Consider the following 20481-nt stretch of genomic DNA (forward strand, 5'->3'; position numbering starts at 1 on the left):
TCTAGCTAGCTTTCCCTTACTGTCAACAAACTCTAACAATCCCTGTCCTGAGAGACCTAACTCCTTACCTAAATTTAACAATTGTTTTGTAAGATCCATGCCTAACAAAGGTTCAAGACCCAAGTACCAACACTTTACTATAAATGCGCAGCAATTAAGCAATTACGCAATCTCTCTAGGGCAGAGCAAAAACCTACAATGAGAAGACCAAAACAACTTGTCTGTACTGTCACGTAACTGTTCCAAGACTTCCTGTAAAATGACAAAATCTGATATGCGAGAGGTCAGAAAATAACATACATTAAAATGAACAATGACTGAGAACTATTGTATTTAATCAGTTGTCTCCCGGACAAGCCCCCAAATGTCACAGCCATGGGGAGGGTGTGATGACTTGTTGGTCCAATGGCAACTTCTTAAATACAGAACTCAGACAAAGTAACAATGGAGACAATATTTTAAGGAAATTAAATTTAATTTCAATCTTCAAGTTCAGGTGTTCCTTGGAACAACAACTACGTTACTTCAAAACATAAAATATGGAAAAGTATTCAATATAAAATGATCAACAAATTCAACGGAGATCCTACCTTGCAATACAATCCAGTAATGCAACCATTAACTATTCCTGATCAATTCATTATATAAATGATCAATATATCTAAATATAACCAAACAGTTTACTGTGTTACTGCTTAAAGTTCTTTTATTTCTATATCTTCATTTCTTTAAAATGTGTAACCTGATCTGAAGAACTTCTTGGGAATATTGGAATTTATTCGTTGACCGTCTAACATGGCCGAAGTCCTTCGACGTTCGCCTTGACTGACTCAACCTGACTAGTGTAGACTTTACATCATACTGTAGTTTACATCGGGTTTACACCTCTATGCTTGAGAAACGCCTTCACTCAATGGACATCATAACGTCGTCCTTAAAACTGTCGACATCAACGTTGACGGACCAACGCCATCTACAGATAATAAAATACCAAGGCATAAAAACTACCTATCCCTAACAAAACATAAGCTTCACATTTATACTATAAATATCTTATATATCACAAGAACAATCAAGAATATTCAGCCTCATGCTATTTCCATAAACATGATAAAACAATTTCTGATTTCTAGTTACATCATGACAAGCAAAAGTTAATACCAAGCAACATCCACTTTGGAAAAAGAACAATTAATATCTTTGACAATTAAGAGTAATAATCAAACTTACAATATTCAAACTTGTAAGAATATATTCTTTAACATGTTTGCAATAATATACCTCAGCTTCAAGTCAAATGACCTTTTAGATATCTATAAACTCTTAATCCACTTAATGGAAAGCATACACATGTAATACTACAAATTCAAATCAATCATTAATGATTTGAATGATTGCAATGTAGCCAAAAACTTGATTTCTTTCTTCATAAATATCTCTCAACAATTTACCTAATAAAACTATTATAAAGAAGTAACAATTCCAATTCACTTACAGTTTAACTGGTGACAAGAAAGCTTGGAAGACCGGAGCAGCTAATGTCCAGTACAGACAAATGTGGTGCAGTATAGCTAGAAAAATATAAGAAACTGCCACGCCTTGTTCCTAGATGTACAGCCTAAACATGCTGTCGTCGCCCGACCCTGTCGGCCTAGCTCATGCTACCAAACCCTAGCAGGCTAGCTGATGCGGCTGCTCTTAGAGAGAACTCGGAGGTCTTGCCTGTCCGATTCCTAAGCTTAAAGTGACAACTATCAATTCTAACTAGGGTTCCTCCCATATCAGAATTCCAATCTAAACCCAAGCTACTTAAATATTGCATTCACCTGCTCATAACAAAAACCTTGCAAGAAAATTATCTGAACCATCCTAGCATTGAATAGGGATCATAATTTAGAACTTGCAAGAGAGTTTATTTAAAGCTGCCTAACACCGAGTTATGCAAGGTATGAAACACACAAATGAAAAAGTGCTAATAGCCAACTGCACTGCATAACTCTGGACAAAAGGAAAGATTCATGACCAAGACAAAATATTTGGGTCAATGGCATAGATAGACATGACTTGTAACAAGGTCAAAGGCCATTTTGAGGTCAACGTTAAAGTTTACATGCAAGACTCTCGCATTACACATAACTCCGCAACCGTAATTCATTTTTCTTCCAGACTTGGGTTGTAGATGTAGTTATAGGAGACCTGCATATAATGGCGCAGTCAGAGGTCACATGGTAAGGTCAGAGGTAATTTTGAGGTTATTGTTATGACATAACTCCGCAACCGTAAGTCACTTTGAACCAAACTTGGGTTCTAGCTGTACTTAGGACTCGGAGACCTGCATGTTATTGTGTTCAGAGGTCACATGGTATTAAGGTCAAAGGTAATTTTGAGGTCAACATTAAAGTTTACATGCAAGACTTTTATGACTAATTCCATCCCAGTTATTTTTTGATACAATTCTGTTGCATGCCCTAGCAAATCACAATATTTCTGGTAACTTTCACAAGTGGGCGATACACAACATCGCTTATGCCTTGTTTTTGTAATTGGAGGCTATGATATCTAATTTAATGTTTTAATATAATAACAACTTTGAGTAAATCAAGAATAAGCGAATGATTTTTGTGTGTGTTTACTGAGGATTTTGTCATGTTTTCATTCATTTGGGCACTTTTGGGTGAAATTCCAGGATATAAATTGCACACAAGATTGGTTCGTGTATAACTCAATTTGGGCAAGAGATGGACTTTGGTGGTTATTTTGTTCATATACTCAATTGATATGAAGCTCCAAAGTAGCGCCATTGTTATAAACAGTGCAATTTTTTTTTAGATATAAAAGATATAAAGTTCTTAACTGTCAACAAAATATCAAATTTCATTCCTAGGTTCCTACATGATCTTTTGAATTTTGACTACTTTTCAAATTCTGGATATTTTTCAAAAACATAGAAAATTATGAAGGGCTTCAAGTCTTCCAATTTTCAAGTTGAGGCTCTCAGATAAAACAATTTTTATCACTTGTATACATTGTACAATTTCAGCACTTGTTTCGCAATCACCAAACTATTAAAGGTAACCAAGGGTAAAAATTTATCCATACTGAAAGCCATAAATTAAAGAAATATCTGACAGATTGCTTTGACAGAGTCACAAGTCCAAGTGGAAATCTATTTAGATATGAAATACAGTAGTGTGTTCGATCCTTGGTCTGGATGATTCTTTGACTGCCTTTTGCCACAAAAATATGCATGCAGTCTCGATTTTATGTAATCTTGATATCGACATTTCATTCAAGGATGCAGATACACCCTCAGTGGGATAGAGTATACGAGAAAAGGCTGCTTTGATATTATAATGCGCATTCTCAGTGATACAAAGAAGAAATTCAAAGGATTGAGTCAGAGGTGAAATGAATTTGCATTCCTCTTTCCTTTACTTTTTTTCAGAATCGATACGTCTTGTGGGTGGCTCTTCTGATACTGAAGGTCGAGTGGAAGTCTATTACAATGGAGAGTGGGGAACTGTATGTGATGATTTGTGGGATGAATCGGATGCTACAGTGGTGTGTCAAATCCTTGGTCTAGGTGATTTAGGGATTCCCATAAGTTTTGCTGCCTTTGGAGAAGGTAGTGGAAGCATCATTCTAGACAATGTTCAGTGTGACGGAACTGAAACAGATATCTTTGCTTGTCCTAGTAATGGTCCAAATAATCACAACTGTGGTCACAGTGAGGATGCAGGAGTTCAATGCACCAGCACAACTACATCTTCACCTACTGGTGAGTTTTTTTTAAACAAGATTCCAAGATATCTAATTGTGATTGAGTTCCAAAGTAGACATCATTTGTTATATTCCTTGCAAGTTTTTAAGATATAAAGTTCTCAAACGTAAAGCAAATTATTAAAACGTGAGACACCACCACCAGTTTCACCATCAGTTTCACTAACTAAAGAAATATGTGCAGTCTTGAAGTGATTTACAGGTTTCTTCAATACAAAAAAGAAAGCTGTTATCAATTCTATCCCCGGAACAGAGTTTTGAAGATACTATGGATTCGGCCTCATCCGCCGCCGAAGATATTTCCTTCTGAGTCCTCTGCCAGCTGCATTTCTTCTCCGATCATCTTCAAATTTGACATGAAGGTCGAGTATAGTATAGCAAAGCCACCTATTGATTTTAGTTTGGGCGGAGAAATTGTTGCCATGGTAACAAGAGTTTTTGTGAAAATAGCAGAGATGTCTTGTGAGCGCTCTACCAGCCTCATTTCTTCTCCAATCATCTTCAAATGTGGTATGAAGGTTTATCATGGTAAAGCAAAGCCGCCTGTTGATTTTGGTGTGGGCGGAGACATCGTTGCCATGGTAACAAGAGTTTATGTGGAAATAGCAGAGATGTCCTTGTGAGCGCTCTACCAGCTGCATTTGTTCTCCGATCATCTTCAAATGCGAGATGAAGGTCCATTAAGCAAAGCCACCTATTGATTTTGGTGTGGGCGGAGACATGGTTGCCATGGTAAAAATATTTTTGTGGAAAATTTGGTAAAACCTGTGACTTCTGCAGTTTGTCATAACAGTTGGCACACAGAAACAATATTAAAAGGTAACGCGAAGATGCCTATTATTTTTGTGGGGGGTCTTTATTGCCATGGTAACAATCCAAGTGAGTGTTACCAATAACTATGACAATGCAATGTATCATGCTTCATACTTCATTCCAAGGTACATGTATCATAATACCATGCTGTTCCCATATAGAAAGTTTGTCATAGCAGTTGGCACACAGAAGCAATATTAGAAGGTAAAGCGAGGATGCCTATCATTTTGGTGGGGGGGGGGTCTTAGGGTTAGGTTTACAAAATATATCCAGATTACTCTATAATTGTATTCTCCAACAGGCAACAGGTTCTACTGGACAATACTTAAGGTTCTGCACGGTCACGCTGCTGCGTCATATTATTGTCATCAAATTTGATACCTACAGGCAAAATGTGGGCAGGGTCATTGTTGCCATGATAATTGTATTTATTTGTCAAATGTCTGTGTGAGCTCTCTATTTCGCAATGATGGATGATGCGATGGCTTTGGGGATTATGCTCGGCCGTGCGACCCGCCGAGCATCTCTAGTAATTCATGCGGATGGACTGGGTCTTTGCAGAGTCATGTCATTTGGAGAAAGCTACCTCTCTGCACTCCTTGGGACGATGCATTGCGACCGGAAAGAAGATTCTGTGTCATGGGCAAAGTTGTGTAATCTGAAACCCCATATTAAACCTAAGACTATATAATGCATCAATTTAAAGGAGAGAAGTTTATGTCTAATTATATTTTTGCTTCTTTGAAGTAGGATCGATCCGTCTTGTGGGTGGCTTATCAGAGACCGAAGGCAGAGTGGAAGTCCAATACAACGGTGAATGGGGAACTGTATGTGACGATTTCTGGGATGATACTGATGCTACAGTTGTTTGTCAGTTCCTTGGTCTGGGTGATATTGGTACTGCTTATTCTGCTGCCTACTTTGGAGGAGGTAGTGGAAGCATCATTCTTAACGAAGTTCAGTGTGACGGAACTGAAACAGATCTCTTTGCTTGTCCTCATAGTGGACCAAATATTTACAACTGTGGTCACTTTGAGGATGCAGGAGTTTCATGCAGCAACACACCTTCTGGTGAGTTTTGTTTGATATTAAATGGCTAAAGTACTAAATTGCTTGAGACCAGAGATATGATTAAGGTGAATCCCACAAGAATTGGTTACAGAGTTATAGTCATTCCTTACATGGGTGCAACCTTGAAGTGACTTGCGGGTTTGAATCAAGATCTTTCTGCATTTAAAAAAAAAATGCTGTTTTTATAAATTATATACAGATGGAATGCGTCTTTGCAGAATTATTCATAGAAAGCCACCTCTCTGCACTCCTCGAGACGAGGCATTGTTACGGGATAGAAGATTCTGTGTCATGGGCAAAGTTGTTTAATCTGAAACCCCATATTAAAGTGTAGTGCATCAATGTAAAGGAGAGAAGTTCATGTCAATTTTTTGTTATAACTATAGGATTGATGCGTCTTGTTGATGGCTCATCAGATAATGAAGGTCGAGTGGAAGTCTATTACGGTGAAGAGTGGGGAACTGTATGTGATGATTTGTGGGATGATACCGATGCTACAGTAGTGTGTCAGATCCTTGGTCTGGGTGATTCAGGGTCTGCACGAAGTAATGCTGCCTTTGGAGAAGGTAGTGTTAGCATCATTCTTGATGAGGATGCAGGAGTTTCATGCAGCAACACACCTTCTGTGGAGATTTGTTTGATATTAGATGGCTAAATTACTAACTTGCTTGAGACCAGAGATACGATTAAGGTGAATCCCACAGGAAATGTCTATAACAAGGACATCGTGGTGTTCTTGTTCTGACTCTCCGCCTTCAATCAAAAGGACATGGGTTCGAATCCCAACCATTACATGTTTTCCTTCAGCAAGAAATTAAACCACTTTGTACTGCACCTGACCCAGGTGAGGTGAATGGGTATCTGGTAGGAGTTATTCCTTGAATACTTCATCAGCTACAGCAGGGGTAATTCATATGATACCACGTATCACACTCAGTAGAGTATATGCAATTGTAGTAGATGCTCTTTGTAATTATAAATGGACCATATTATCATTTACTCTATTAATATTATAATTATCATTATATTAAAATCATAATAATGTGCGTAAACTTTAAGTAGTTGACAGGTTTCAATCTAGGCATTTCAGCATTAAAAACAAAAGAGCATTACAAATTATTTACGTGGTTGGACTGCGCCTTTGTAAAATTATTTGGAAAATGTCACCTCTCTGCACTCCTTGGGACAAGGCATTGTTGTGGGAGAGAATAGGCTATTCTGTGACATGTGCAAAGTTGTGTAATCTGGCACCCCATATTAAACTAAAGATATAATGCATCAATTTAAAGAAGAGAAGTTCATGTCTAATTATATTTCTTTTGCTTCTTTGAACTAGGATTGATCCGTCTTGTGGGTGGATCCTCAGATACTGAAGGTCGAGTGGAAGTCTATTACAATGGAGAGTGGGGAACTGTATGTGATGATTTGTGGGATGATACTGATGCTACAGTAGTGTGTCAGATCCTTGGTCTGGGTGATTCAGGGTCTGCACAAAGTAATGCTGCCTTTGGAGAAGGTAGTGGTAACATCATTCTTGATAATGTTGAGTGTGACGGAACTGAAACAGATATCTTCGCTTGTCCTAGTAACGGTCCAAACAATCACAACTGTGTGCACGGTGAAGATGCAGGAGTACAATGCACCAGCACAACTACATCTTCACCTACTGGTGAGATTTTTTTACAAGATTCCAAGATATCTATTTGTGATTGAGTTCAAAAGTGGACATAATCTGTTATAAGCATTGCAAGTTTTAAGATAAAAAAAATTATAAAGTTCTCAAACGTAAAGCAATTTATTAAAGTCATTCCTAATTTTCTCCATGCTTGTAGTTTGATCAGCTTTAAATTTGTTAATGTTTCTCAAAGCAATATGAAAATTATGAAGGACCTTTGTTGCGGCTATTTTAGACATCAAAATACAGCAATTTTCCCATATATGACATAATAAATGATATATCTCGTTAGTAATGATGATTTGATATTACGTCGTTCATACATCGCGATTTTTTGCAGTTTAGTGCTCATTTTTGTGAAAATTAGTTTTCCCTATTCATATTGTACATAACAGAGTATACAATCGCCTATAGCAGCCATTTTGAACATCAGGAAAATAAGTAGGGCCTATTTTGTCAAAAAATGTTTTTTTAGAGAGTATTTCATTCCTGCCACACAATTTCAAGCATTTCATAGCCAATGTGCGGACAATTTTATGATTTTCATGGGCAATTTGCATATTTTGGCGGCCATATTGGATTTTGCCAATTTGCGGAAAATGATCAAGGTTACACGAATGACATCATCCAGATTCGTAATCAGTACCCTCGGGAAATGTCTATAACAAGAGCATCGTGGTGTTCTGGTTCTGACTCTCCGCCTTCAATCAGAGGGACATGGGTTTCAATCCCAACCATTACATGTTTTCCTTCAGAAAGAAATTAAACCACTTTGTGCTGCACCTGACCCAGGCGAGGTGAATGGGTATCTGGTAGGATTTATTCCTTGGGTATCTGGTAGGATTTATTCCTTGAATACTTCCTCAGCTACAGCAGGGGTAATTCATATGATACCACGTATTGCACTCGGTAGAGTATACGCAATTGTAGTAGATGCTCTTTGTAACTATTAATGGACCATATCATCATTTTCATTATTAATATTATAATTATTATTATCAAAATTATAATAATGTGTGTAACCTTTAAGTAGTTGACAGGTTTCAATCTAGGTCTTTCTGCATTAAAGATGAAGTAGCATTACAAATTATTTACGTGGTTGGACTGCGCCTTCGCAGAATTATTTGGAGAAAGCCACCTCGCTGCAATCCTTTGGACAAGGCATTGTTATGGGAGAGAGTATTCTGTGACATGGGCAAAGTTGTGTAATCTGACACGCCATATTAAAACAAAGATATAGGGGAGTGACGTCACAATGGATGAAGAGGTGATTAATCAGCTGTAGGTATGAGCTGGTTTTTCTCCTTATCTGCACTAACTGCAGATCAGATGTGTTATTTTATGAAGCTAATAAACTGGAATTATCAACAACAAAAAACATGGACCATTTTTGTTAAATTCCTCTACAATTTTAAAATACTTTACTCTGTAGTGCTGCCAAAGTATGACGAATTACCCCGAGTTTGAATAAAATGGTAGAGTGGTTTGGAATTTTTCCTCACATAGATACAAAGCTTTTGAGGCATTTCGGGTGTTTTAAAAAGCACATTTGCTCTAGTAAAAGCGCTGATAGTTTGAAAACAAGCACGTTAACCTATATTTTATGTTTGCACCTCTTCGGTATACATTCCTCTACAACTTTGCAAAGTTTGGTGAAAATGACATAGGTTTCGAATAAAGTGCAGTAATATCTAATTTTCTTTTGCTTCTCAAGTTTGCTATTAAAATTTCACATTTTTGAGGTTGAGTGTTTGTTATCTTTCGCGCAATTTCTAAGAACTGAGAGTGTTGTTAGACTTAAAAGAGCAAACAATTAATAGCAATAAAGATAGATTTTCCATCTTAAGGATATAATTATTGATTATAATGCGAAATTTGATGACATTTTCATGGATTTTGACTTAGTAATAGAGCTTTAAACTTATTGTTGTGATCTCGTGAGGTCTAAAAATGCCAAATTCTTTTGAATGCGCAATTGTTTAGAAGATCCATTTAGGTGAATTTTGAAGCTCTATAGCAAAAAAATCAAACACATGGACCCATTTTAATTTTTGCATATTTGAAATATACAGGTGTTAAAGTATCTATGTGCAGAGTATGATGAAAATGACATGGATTTTCAATGTTTGGAAGCAAGACTACGTAACCATCCGCATTTTAGACGGTATAATCAGACTTTTGCTTGTTTTCAGCGCATTTCAAGCCAACTTGCAATACACTGATAATTTGAAAACGAGCACATGGACCCCTTATTTTTAATCTTTTAACGTCTTCTGAATATATTCCTCTACAAATCTAGAGAGTATGATGAAAATGACATGGATTTTTAATATTTGGGAGCAGAACTAAGGAACCATTCGTGTTTTAGACATTTTGGACGGTATTATCAGAGTTTTGCACGTTTTCGGTGCATTTTAGGCCGATTCAAGCCAACTCGCAACTACTTTGGACACTGATAGTTTTAAAAACGTTAAAAAATGTTTTAACGTCTTCAGAATATATTCCTCTACAAATTCGGAGAATATGAGGAAAATGACATGGATTTAGAATGTTTGGGAGCAGAACTACGGAACCATTCGTATTTTAGACATTTTGGACAGAAGTAGACTTTTGCACGTTTTCGGCGTTTCGGCTAACATAGAAAGGATTAAGATATGAAAACCAAATGTAGGCCATGAAATTTTTTGTATCTTTTATTCCTACCCACCAATTTTCTTGGTCGTAGTAATATCTAGTCTAATTTTTACAGGTTCCTAAATTTTTGTATCAGGTGTCACATGAAAAAATGGACAAACCTGAATATTGAGCTGTCATCAAGTTTCTGCAGCTGAAAGGCATGATCCCAGCTAAAACTTGGCAGTCTTAAGGATAACCCATCCAATATTGTAGAATGGGTTGTGAATTTGTATGAAACTTGGGTTCATCATTATCACCCCGAGACCACGGAGCAGTCAAAACAATGGAAGTATCCCATGTCATCAACCCAAAAAAGGAGGCCAACTCAAGTTTGTCGATTTTTCACTAAGCACTTAGATCAGACTCAATATAGCTATGACCAAGAAATTTGTTGAGTATGATTAAGAATTGTAAAAGATTTTTTGGATCAAATTGGGTCTTCGTATCTCGATCCTTTCTATGTGAGGCTCCAAAAGTCTGATTATCCTTTCGCTTCTTTGAACTAGGACCTTGGGACGAGGCATTTTAACAGGAGAGAAGAATCTGTGTCATGGGCAAAGTTGTGTAATCTGAAACCCCATATTAAACCTAAGACTATATAATGCATCAATTTAAAGGAGAGAAGTTAAAGTCTGATATCATTTTTGCTTCTTTGAACTAGGATCAATCCGTCTTGTGGGTGGATCCTCAGATACTGAAGGTCGGGTGGAAGTCAGATACAACGAAGAGTGGGGAACTGTATGTGACGATTACTGGGATGACACTGATGCTACAGTTGTTTGTCAGCTCCTTGGTCTGGGTGATATTGGTACTGCTTATTCTGCTGCCCACTTTGGAGAAGGTAGTGGAAGTATCATTCTTGATGATGTTCAGTGTGAAGGAACAGAATCTAATATCTTTGATTGTCCTAATAATGGAGTATTCAATCACAACTGCGGTCACTATGAGGATGCAGGGGTTTCATGCAGCAACGCACCTTCTGGTGAGTTTTGTTTGATACTCGATGGTTAAAATACTTACTTTTATGAGACTAGAGATACGATCAAGGTGATCCCGGAAGACATATCTAAATCTATAGAGTTATAATAATTCCTTATATGGGTGTAATCTTGAAGTAGCTGACAGGATTGAATCCAGGTATTTCTATATATTTAAAAACAAATTAGCTATTACAAATTATTTATGCGGTTGGATTACATCTTTGCAGACTAATCTTGAGACAGCCACCTCTCTGCACTTGCTTGGGACAAGGCGTATTGTTAAGGAAGAGCAGATTCTTCCTCATGGGCAAAATTGTGCAATCTGAAACCCCATATTAAACCTAAGACTATATAATGCATCAATTTAAAGGAGAGAAGTTAAAGTCTGATATCATTTTTGCTTCTTTGAACTAGGATCGATCCGTCTTGTGGGTGGATCCTCAGATACTGAAGGTCGGGTGGAAGTCAGATACAACAAAGAGTGGGGAACTGTATGTGACGATTACTGGGATGACACTGATGCTACAGTTGTTTGTCAGTTCCTTGGTCTGGGTGATATTGGTACTGCTTATTCTGCTGCCCACTTTGGAGAAGGTAGTGGAAGTATCATTCTTGATGATGTTCAGTGTGAAGGAACAGAATCTAATATCTTTGATTGTCCTAATAATGGAGTATTCAATCACAACTGCGGTCACTATGAGGATGCAGGGGTTTCATGCAGCAACGCACCTTCTGGTGAGTTTTGTTTGATACTCGATGGTTAAAATACTTACTTTTATGAGACTAGAGATACGATCAAGGTGATCCCGGAAGACATATCTAAATCTATAGAGTTATAATAATTCTCTATATGGGTGTAATCTTGAAGTAGCTGACAGGATTGAATCCAGGTATTTCTATATATTTAAAAACAAATTAGCTATTACAAATTATTTATGCGGTTGGATTACATCTTTGCAGACTAATCTTGAGACAGCCACCTCCCTGCACTTGCTTGGGACAAGGCATATTGTTAAGGAAGAGCAGATTCTTCCTCATGGGCAAAATTGTGCAATCTGAAACCCCATATAAAACCAAACAGCATATACTGCATCAATCTATAGGAGAATATTTCATGTCTGATTATATTTTTGCTTCTTTGAACTAGGATTGATCCGTCTTGTGGATGGCTCATCCGATACTGAAGGCCGAGTGGAAGTCTATTACGATGGAGAGTGGGGAACTGTATGTGATGATTTATGGGATGACACTGATGCTACAGTGGTGTGTCAGATCCTTGGTCTGGGTGGTTCAGGGACTGCACAAAGTAATGCTGCCTTTGGAGAAGGTAGTGGAAACATCATTCTTGACAATGTTGAATGTGACGGAACTGAAACAGATCTCTTTGCTTGTCCTAGTAACGGTCCAAACAATCACAACTGTGTGCACATGGAAGATGCAGGAGTTTCATGCAGCAACACACCATCTGGTGAGTTTTGTTAGATATTAGAAGGTCCAAATAATAACTTTTATGAGACCTTAGATATGATTAAGATTATTATCATTCCTTCTACGGGTGCAAACTTGAAGTAACTGACATTTTATAATCTTGGTCATTCTGCATTAAAAAAAGCTATTACAAATTATTCATCCGGTTCGTCTTTGCAGAATTATTTGGAGAAAGTCATGTGGGCATTTAGCAAGTCAAGTTGCAAGTCAGCAAAGTAGTGACTCGAGTCCAAGTCGCACAACTCATGTCTACAACTCTGCATTGCACTTGTCGTGTAGGACAAGGCATAGTGTTTTGGAAGAGAAGATTCTGTATCATGGGTAAAATTGTGTAATCTGAAACCCTATATCACAACAAAGAGTATACGAGGGGCACCTGAAAAGTTTTGAGCCTAACATAGAAAGGATTAAGATATGAAAACCAAATGTAGGCCATGACATTTTTTGCATCTTTTATTCCTACCCACCAATTTTCTTGGTCGTAGTAATATCTAGTCTAATTTTTACAGGTTCCTAAATTTTTGTATCAGGTGTCACATGAAAAAATGGACAAACCTGAATATTGAGCTGTCATCAAGTTTCTGCAGCTGAAAGGCATGATCCCAGCTAAAACTTGGCAGTCTTACGGATAACCCATCCAATATTGTAGAATGGGTTGTGAATTTGTATGAAACTTGGGTTCATCATTATCACCCCGAGACCACGGAGCAGTCAAAACAATGGAAGTATCCCATGTCATCAACCCAAAAAAGGAGGCCAACTCAAGTTTGTCGATTTTTCACTAAGCACTTAGATCAGACTCAATATAGCTATGACCAAGAAATTTGTTGAGTATGATTAAGAAATGTAAAAGATTTTTTGGATCAAATTGGGTCTTCGTATCTCGATCCTTTCTATGTGAGGCTCCAAATGTCTGATTATCTTTTCGCTTCTTTGAACTAGGACCTTGGGACGAGGCATTTTAACAGGAGAGAAGAATCTGTGTCATGGGCAAAGTTGTGTAATCTGAAACCCCATATTAAACCTAAGACTATATAATGCATCAATTTAAAGGAGAGAAGTTAAAGTCTGATATCATTTTTGCTTCTTTGAACTAGGATCGATCCGTCTTGTGGGTGGATCCTCAGATACTGAAGGTCGGGTGGAAGTCAGATACAACGAAGAGTGGGGAACTGTATGTGACGATTACTGGGATGACACTGATGCTACAGTTGTTTGTCAGTTCCTTGGTCTGGGTGATATTGGTACTGCTTATTCTGCTGCCCACTTTGGAGAAGGTAGTGGAAGTATCATTCTTGATGATGTTCAGTGTGAAGGAACAGAATCTAATATCTTTGATTGTCCTAATAATGGAGTATTCAATCACAACTGCGGTCACTATGAGGATGCAGGGGTTTCATGCAGCAACGCACCTTCTGGTGAGTTTTGTTTGATATTTGATGGTTAAAATACTTACTTTTATGAGACTAGAGATACGATCAAGGTGATCCCGGAAGACATATCTAAATCTATAGAGTTATAATAATTCCTTATATGGGTGTAATCTTGAAGTAGCTGACAGGATTGAATCCAGGTATTTTTATATATTTAAAAACAAATTAGCTATTACAAATTATTTATGCGGTTGGATTACATCTTTGCAGACTAATCTTGAGACAGCCACCTCTCTGCACTTGCTTGGGACAAGGCATATTGTTAAGGAAGAGCAGATTCTTCCTCATGGGCAAAATTGTGCAATCTGAAACCCCATATAAAACCAAACAGCATATACTGCATCAATCTATAGGAGAATATTTCATGTCTGATTATATTTTTGCTTCTTTGAACTAGGATTGATCCGTCTTGTGGATGGCTCATCCGATACTGAAGGCCGAGTGGAAGTCTATTACGATGGAGAGTGGGGAACTGTATGTGATGATTTATGGGATGACACTGATGCTACAGTGGTGTGTCAGATCCTTGGTCTGGGTGGTTCAGGGACTGCACAAAGTAATGCTGCCTTTGGAGAAGGTAGTGGAAACATCATTCTTGACAATGTTGAATGTGACGGAACTGAAACAGATCTCTTTGCTTGTCCTAGTAACGGTCCAAACAATCACAACTGTGGTCACTATGAGGATGCAGGAGTTTCATGCAGCAACACACCATCTGGTGAGTTTTGTTTGATATTAGAAGGTCCAAATAATAACTTTTATGAGACCTTAGATATGATTAAGATTATTATCATTCCTTCTACGGGTGCAAACTTGAAGTAACTGACATTTTATAATCTTGGTCATTCTGCATTAAAAAAAGCTATTACAAATTATTCATCCGGTTCGTCTTTGCAGAATTATTTGGAGAAAGCTGCCTTTCCTCTCCAAAGTTGTATGTAAGTAACTTTCTTGCAAGTCCAAGTCAAGTCTGAAGTCATGTGGGCATTTAGCAAGTCAAGTTGCAAGTCAGCAAAGTAGTGACTCGAGTCCAAGTCGCACAACTCATGTCTACAACTCTGCATTGCACTTGTCGTGTAGGACAAGGCATAGTGTTTTGGAAGAGAAGATTCTGTATCATGGGTAAAATTGTGTAATCTGAAACCCTATATCACAACAAAGAGTATACGAGGGGCACCTGAAAAGTTTTGAGCCTAACATAGAAAGGATTAAGATATGAAAACCCGATGTAGGCCATGAAATTTTTTGCATCTTTTATTCCTACCCACCAATTTTCTTGGTCGTAGTAATATCTAGTCTAATTTTTACAGGTTCCTAAATTTTTGTATCAGGTGTCACATGAAAAAATGGACAAACCTGAATATTGAGCTGTCATCAAGTTTCTGCAGCTGAAAGGCATGATCCCAGCTAAGGCTTGGCAGTCTTAAGGATAACCCATCCAATATTGTAGAATGGGTTGTGACTTTGTATGAAACTTGGGTTCATCATTATCACCCCGAGACCACGGAGCAGTCAAAACAATGGAAGTATCCCATGTCATCAACCCAAAAAAGGAGGCCAACTCAAGTTTGTCAATTTTTCACTAAGCACTTGGATCAGACTCAATATAGCTATGACCAAGAAATTTGTTGAGTATGATTAAGAAATGTAAAAGATTTTTTGGATCAAATTGGGTCTTCGTATCTCGATCCTTTCTATGTGAGGCTCCAAATGTCTGATTATCCTTTCGCTTCTTTGAACTAGGACCTTGGGACGAGGCATTTTTACAGGAGAGAAGAATCTGTTTCATGGGCAAAGTTATGTAATCTGGACCCCATATCAAACCAAAGACTATATATGCAACAATTAAAAGGAGAGAAGTTCATGTCTAATTATATTTTTGCTTCTTTGAACTAGAATTGATCCGTCTTGTGGATGGCTCATCAGAGACCGAAGGCCGAGTGGAAGTCTATTACAACGGTGAATGGGGAACTGTATGTGACGATTACTGGGATGACACTGATGCTACAGTTGTTTGTCAGTTCCTTGGTCTGGGTGATGTCGGTACTGTTGCCTACTTTGGAGAAGGTAGTGGAAGCATCATTCTTGATGATGTTGAGTGTGACGGAACTGAAATAAATCTCTTTGACTGTCCTAATAATGGAGCATTCAATCACAACTGCGGTCACTATGAGGATGCAGGGGTTTCATGCAGCAACACACCTTCTGGTGAGTTTTGTTAGATATTAGAAGGTCCAAATAATAACTTTTATGAGACCTTAGACATGATTAAGGTTCATCTCACAAGAAGTGGTTAAAATGTTGTAATCTTTCCTTATATGGGTGTAACCTTGAAGTAACTGGTAGGTTTGAATCCAGGTACATCAATTTATGGAGTGAAGTTCATGTCTAACTATAATTTTGCTTCTTTGAACTAGGATCGATCCGTCTTGTCGGTGGACCATCAGATACCGAAGGCCGAGTAGAAGTCTACTACGGTGGAGAGTGGGGAACTGTATGTGATGATTTGTGGGATGATACTGATGCTACAGTAGTTTGTCAAATCCTTGGTTTGGGTGATTCCGGGGTTGCCCATAGTTTTGCTGCCTTTGGAGTAGGTAGTGGAAACATCATTCTTGACAATGTTGAGTGTGACGGAACTGAAACAGATCTCTTTGCTTGTCCTAATAATGGACCAAACGTTCACAACTGTGTACACGCTGAAGATGCAGGAGTTTCATGCAGCAACACACCTTCTGGTGAGTTTTGTTTGATATTAAATGGCTAAAATACTAACTTTCTTGAGACCAGAGATACAATTAAGATGAACCCACAAGATGTGGTTATGATGAAGTTATAATCATTCCTTATGTTGGTGTAACCTTGAAGTAGATGACAGGATTAACATTTTAAACCCCGATCTTCCTGCAATATTCTTATTTAAATTACAAATTCTTTGGACTTTTGCATCAAATTAATTTGGTAATACCCAAAAGCATACATTAAAAATTCTCTATGGCTAACATGTGTTAATTTACACAATAAGAATAAATGAACCAAGTTGAAATTTTTGTTAGCATGGATCATTGGAAATGTGGAGGTGTGTGACTACTTTTTGTGCGGTAATCAGTAACTGGCAGTTTAAAAGTAAGCTTAATCCAAACCTTTTTTTTCTACTACATTATTAATTCTCAAAGTACCAATTCATAATTTTGATAAATAAAGTGTACATAATTATCTCTTATAGTCCGGGGAGAGGGGAAATAATTACACCCCAACATTTTTCATTATACATCCGTCACATTAAAAGTTTGCGTTACTAAGCTAACTTTTAGCTCATCCGGCCCAAAGGGCCAGATGACCTTTTATGCCTTGGTGTGGCGTCCGTCGTCTGTCATCCGTCTACAATTTCAAAATGCTTCTTTTTCGTCTGATTTCAGTTCTGTTTGCTTTAAATGATCGCACCAGATGAGGGATTCAAAACTTCTACACATAAATTTGAAACTAATTAAAGTGTTAATCTATGCGCATTTCTCAAAATTCACAAAAAAATGCTTCTCCTTCTTTATTTATTGAGTGATTTTGATTTTTTAGCTTCCATCTGGTAGAGCTTCATGAGGTTCACAAAACTTCTCCACAGACTTTTGAAATTTTGATTAGAAAGATTTTTTATGCTAATTTATGCGTATTTTTCAAAATTCACATAAAATGCTTCTTTATTTATCGATTTTGATTTTTTTTTTGTTCCATCTGAGAGCTACATGAGGTTCAACAAGGTTCTACACAGAATTTAAAAAATTGACTAGAATTTTTTTAGTGCTAATTTATATGAAATTTATTCATAAATCACAAAAAAATGCTTCTTCTCTGTCAGTTCTTCAATTTCAATTCTGTTTCCTCAATTTATGTCACCAATATAATTCACTACAGTGTCAACTGGACTGAAATTAAAAATTGTGTTAAATTTCGTTGCAAGATGCCGAATGAGCTCCTCATCATTGATGTGCTAGTTATTTTTACTTTTTCTTATTCAATTCATTACATATTTTTTATGTTGAGAAAATTATTGCTGACAATTTGTATCAGAAAACATTAAAAACTTACATAATTTTTTTTTTAAATGACATACACGAAACATTTCAGTTTTATTTCTTGTGCAAGTTGATCAGTATCTCACCAAGAGTCTCTGAACAAAAGATGAACTGTACAAGGATTTTACTTATAGATTAACAGCCACATTCTAATTTCATAATAAAGTGAAATACATTCAGTTTAATTTAGCTATGTAACCAAGCAGATGACATCTTTTTCTACCATCATGCAAAATCGTAAAAAATGCATAGCATAAAGCAAAGATGTAATTACATAAACATGTTTTTAAAACAGGGATGTAGGTCAGAGGCAGTATGTTTAAAGTCATTCAATAAGTCCCATTTTAACAATAACTAAACCATTTGACGGATCGTGATAATCATCGAATAACTATATGAGGGATCAGATTCAAACTTGGTTCATGTACCCATTTGAAAGTGAAGGTCACCTAAATAGACCATAAGGTCACAATGTAAAAGTGAAACGGTTATTTAGGTCATCATTTGAAATTTTTAAAAAGTGATGTGTTTTAAATATTTCTGATCCAACAATCGCAGAGGCATTGATTTTGAATTCTAGCAATCGAGGAGCCATCTATATATATTTTTTTTCTTTCCATGATTTACTAAAAAATTGGTGCTTTGATAACCAAACAAAGAGTAAAATATTTGTAGGCCAAATATTCCTTCATGAAGAATTGATTAGTCTTGTCGATGACACATCAGATACTGAAGGTCGTATGGAGGTTAATTTTGATGGAGAATGGGGGTATTATATGTGATGGTTTTGGGAATAACACTTATGCTATACAGTCTCAAGTCTTTTGGGCATGTAGCAAGTCAAGTCACAACTCGAGTCCAAGTCGCACGACTAAAAGTCTTCAACTCTGATCTGCACTTGCTCATGACGAGCCAGACGGAAGGGAAAATTCTGTGTCATGCATAATATCTGGCACCCCACATTAAAACAAAGAGTACACAATGTATGAATTTAAAGCAGAAAAGTTTATGTCTGATTATATTTTTGCTACTGTTTACTAGGATCGGTCCGTCTTGTGGGTGGTTCGTTGAATTCCGAAGGCCGCGTGGAAGTCCAATACAACGGTGAATGGGGAACTGTATGTGATGATTTCTGGGATGACACAGATGCTACAGTGGTGTGTCAGATCCTTGGTCTGGGTGATTCAGGGACTGCTTATTCTAATGCCCACTTTGGAGAAGGCAGTGGAAGCATCATTCTTGACGATGTCGAGTGTGGCGGAACTGAAACAAGCATCTTGGATTGTCCTAATAATGGAGCATTCGATCACAATTGTGTACATGGTGAAGATGCGGGAGTTTCATGCAGCCAGGCGGCACCTGGTGAGTTTGGTTGAAAGAAAAATGAGATGATGTCTTTGTTTTAATAGACACCTAGGCTTGTTCTGGTCAGATGGTTGGGCTTCTGCTGAGCCAGCAGTAGGTGACAGTTTTTTTTTTTGAAGCTGAATATACCTTTCCACTGATGTACCCTTCTTTATTCTTAGCTAATCAGTAACTGACATCCAAACAAAATTTATATAAAAAAAAGTGATACCCAGGTAGGATTGATTGATTGATTGATTGATAGATAGACCAAAGTAATACTGTGCTTCAAAGTATTGACAGACTTGGTCTGGAGAGGATGTACCTTATATCTTTCAAAACGTTTCACAATCGTGCAGATTTGTTGCTCTCCCCGGACTCAATCCGTCTAGTTGGAGGATCATCATTCAATGAAGGCCGGGTTGAGGTCCGTTACCAAGGAGAGTGGGGAACAGTTTGTGATGATCTCTGGGACGAGCATGCTGCTCGGGTGGTCTGTCAAGCTCTTGGCCTTGGGGACGTGGCGATTCCTTTCGGAAATGCTATGTTCGGAGAAGGGACCGGGAAGATTATCCTGGACAACGTCCAGTGTCGAGGGACTGAAGCCGATCTCTTTGAGTGTCCCAGTAATCATCCACTCGTCCACGACTGTAACCACTTCGAGGATGCTGGAGTCCACTGCTACATATCTGGTATGTAGTTTTATTTTGCTTTCTGGCCGATCGCATTTGCTCTAATTAGTATGTATTGTCAAAACAATAACATTGATAGACCTTAATCACCCAAAGAAGGGGAACAATCATACTAAGAGAGTGGAATGATAAACAGTATTGGTGTATGTTTTGGGTTTATGTAAAACATTTTTTTCTTATTCTGTTACCTCGTTTGATTCAATTCAACGTCTTTTATTTCCAATTCATTAAACAATTTACAAATTCACAACACATAAGACCATATAAATGTATTTTAAACCATGAAAAATAGAAGACGAGGAAAAGGGTGAATTAAAAAAGCAAAGCTTGTGGGTTAAAATTAAGGTAAAAGGTAAAAAAAAAGGCGCACAAACTCTGGCAAGGTTGGTAATTGAAAGGCCTCCCATGTGGATTCTGATTTTTCCCATAAAAAAAAAATCATTTTGGCAGTCATGTGTA

At 37.4% G+C, this 20481-nt stretch overlaps 1 protein-coding gene across 8 annotated transcripts in view; it reads left to right on the plus strand.

Moving 5' to 3' along the window:
• Positions 1-20481, plus strand: part of LOC129281473 (uncharacterized) — a 65131-nt gene that overhangs the window by 37155 nt on the left and 7495 nt on the right. For 4 of the 8 annotated variants that reach the window (XM_064115404.1, XM_064115430.1, XM_064115431.1 and 1 more), the window contains 12 exons: positions 3446-3778; positions 5341-5664; positions 7001-7333; positions 10677-10997; positions 11410-11730; positions 12143-12463; positions 13581-13901; positions 14314-14634; positions 15813-16124; positions 16334-16654; positions 19028-19348; positions 19690-20022. In XM_064115404.1, coding sequence (XP_063971474.1) covers positions 3446-3778; positions 5341-5664; positions 7001-7333; positions 10677-10997; positions 11410-11730; positions 12143-12463; positions 13581-13901; positions 14314-14634; positions 15813-16124; positions 16334-16654; positions 19028-19348; positions 19690-20022 — 3882 coding nt within the window. The remainder of the gene's footprint in view (positions 1-3445; positions 3779-5340; positions 5665-7000; positions 7334-10676; positions 10998-11409; positions 11731-12142; positions 12464-13580; positions 13902-14313; positions 14635-15812; positions 16125-16333; positions 16655-19027; positions 19349-19689; positions 20023-20481) is intronic. The other 4 variants (XM_064115409.1, XM_064115414.1, XM_064115419.1 and 1 more) reach the window with 4 other exon arrangements.

The sequence above is a fragment of the Lytechinus pictus genome, chromosome 2, assembly GCF_037042905.1.
Source record: "Lytechinus pictus isolate F3 Inbred chromosome 2, Lp3.0, whole genome shotgun sequence".
Lineage (NCBI taxonomy): Eukaryota > Metazoa > Echinodermata > Echinoidea > Temnopleuroida > Toxopneustidae > Lytechinus > Lytechinus pictus.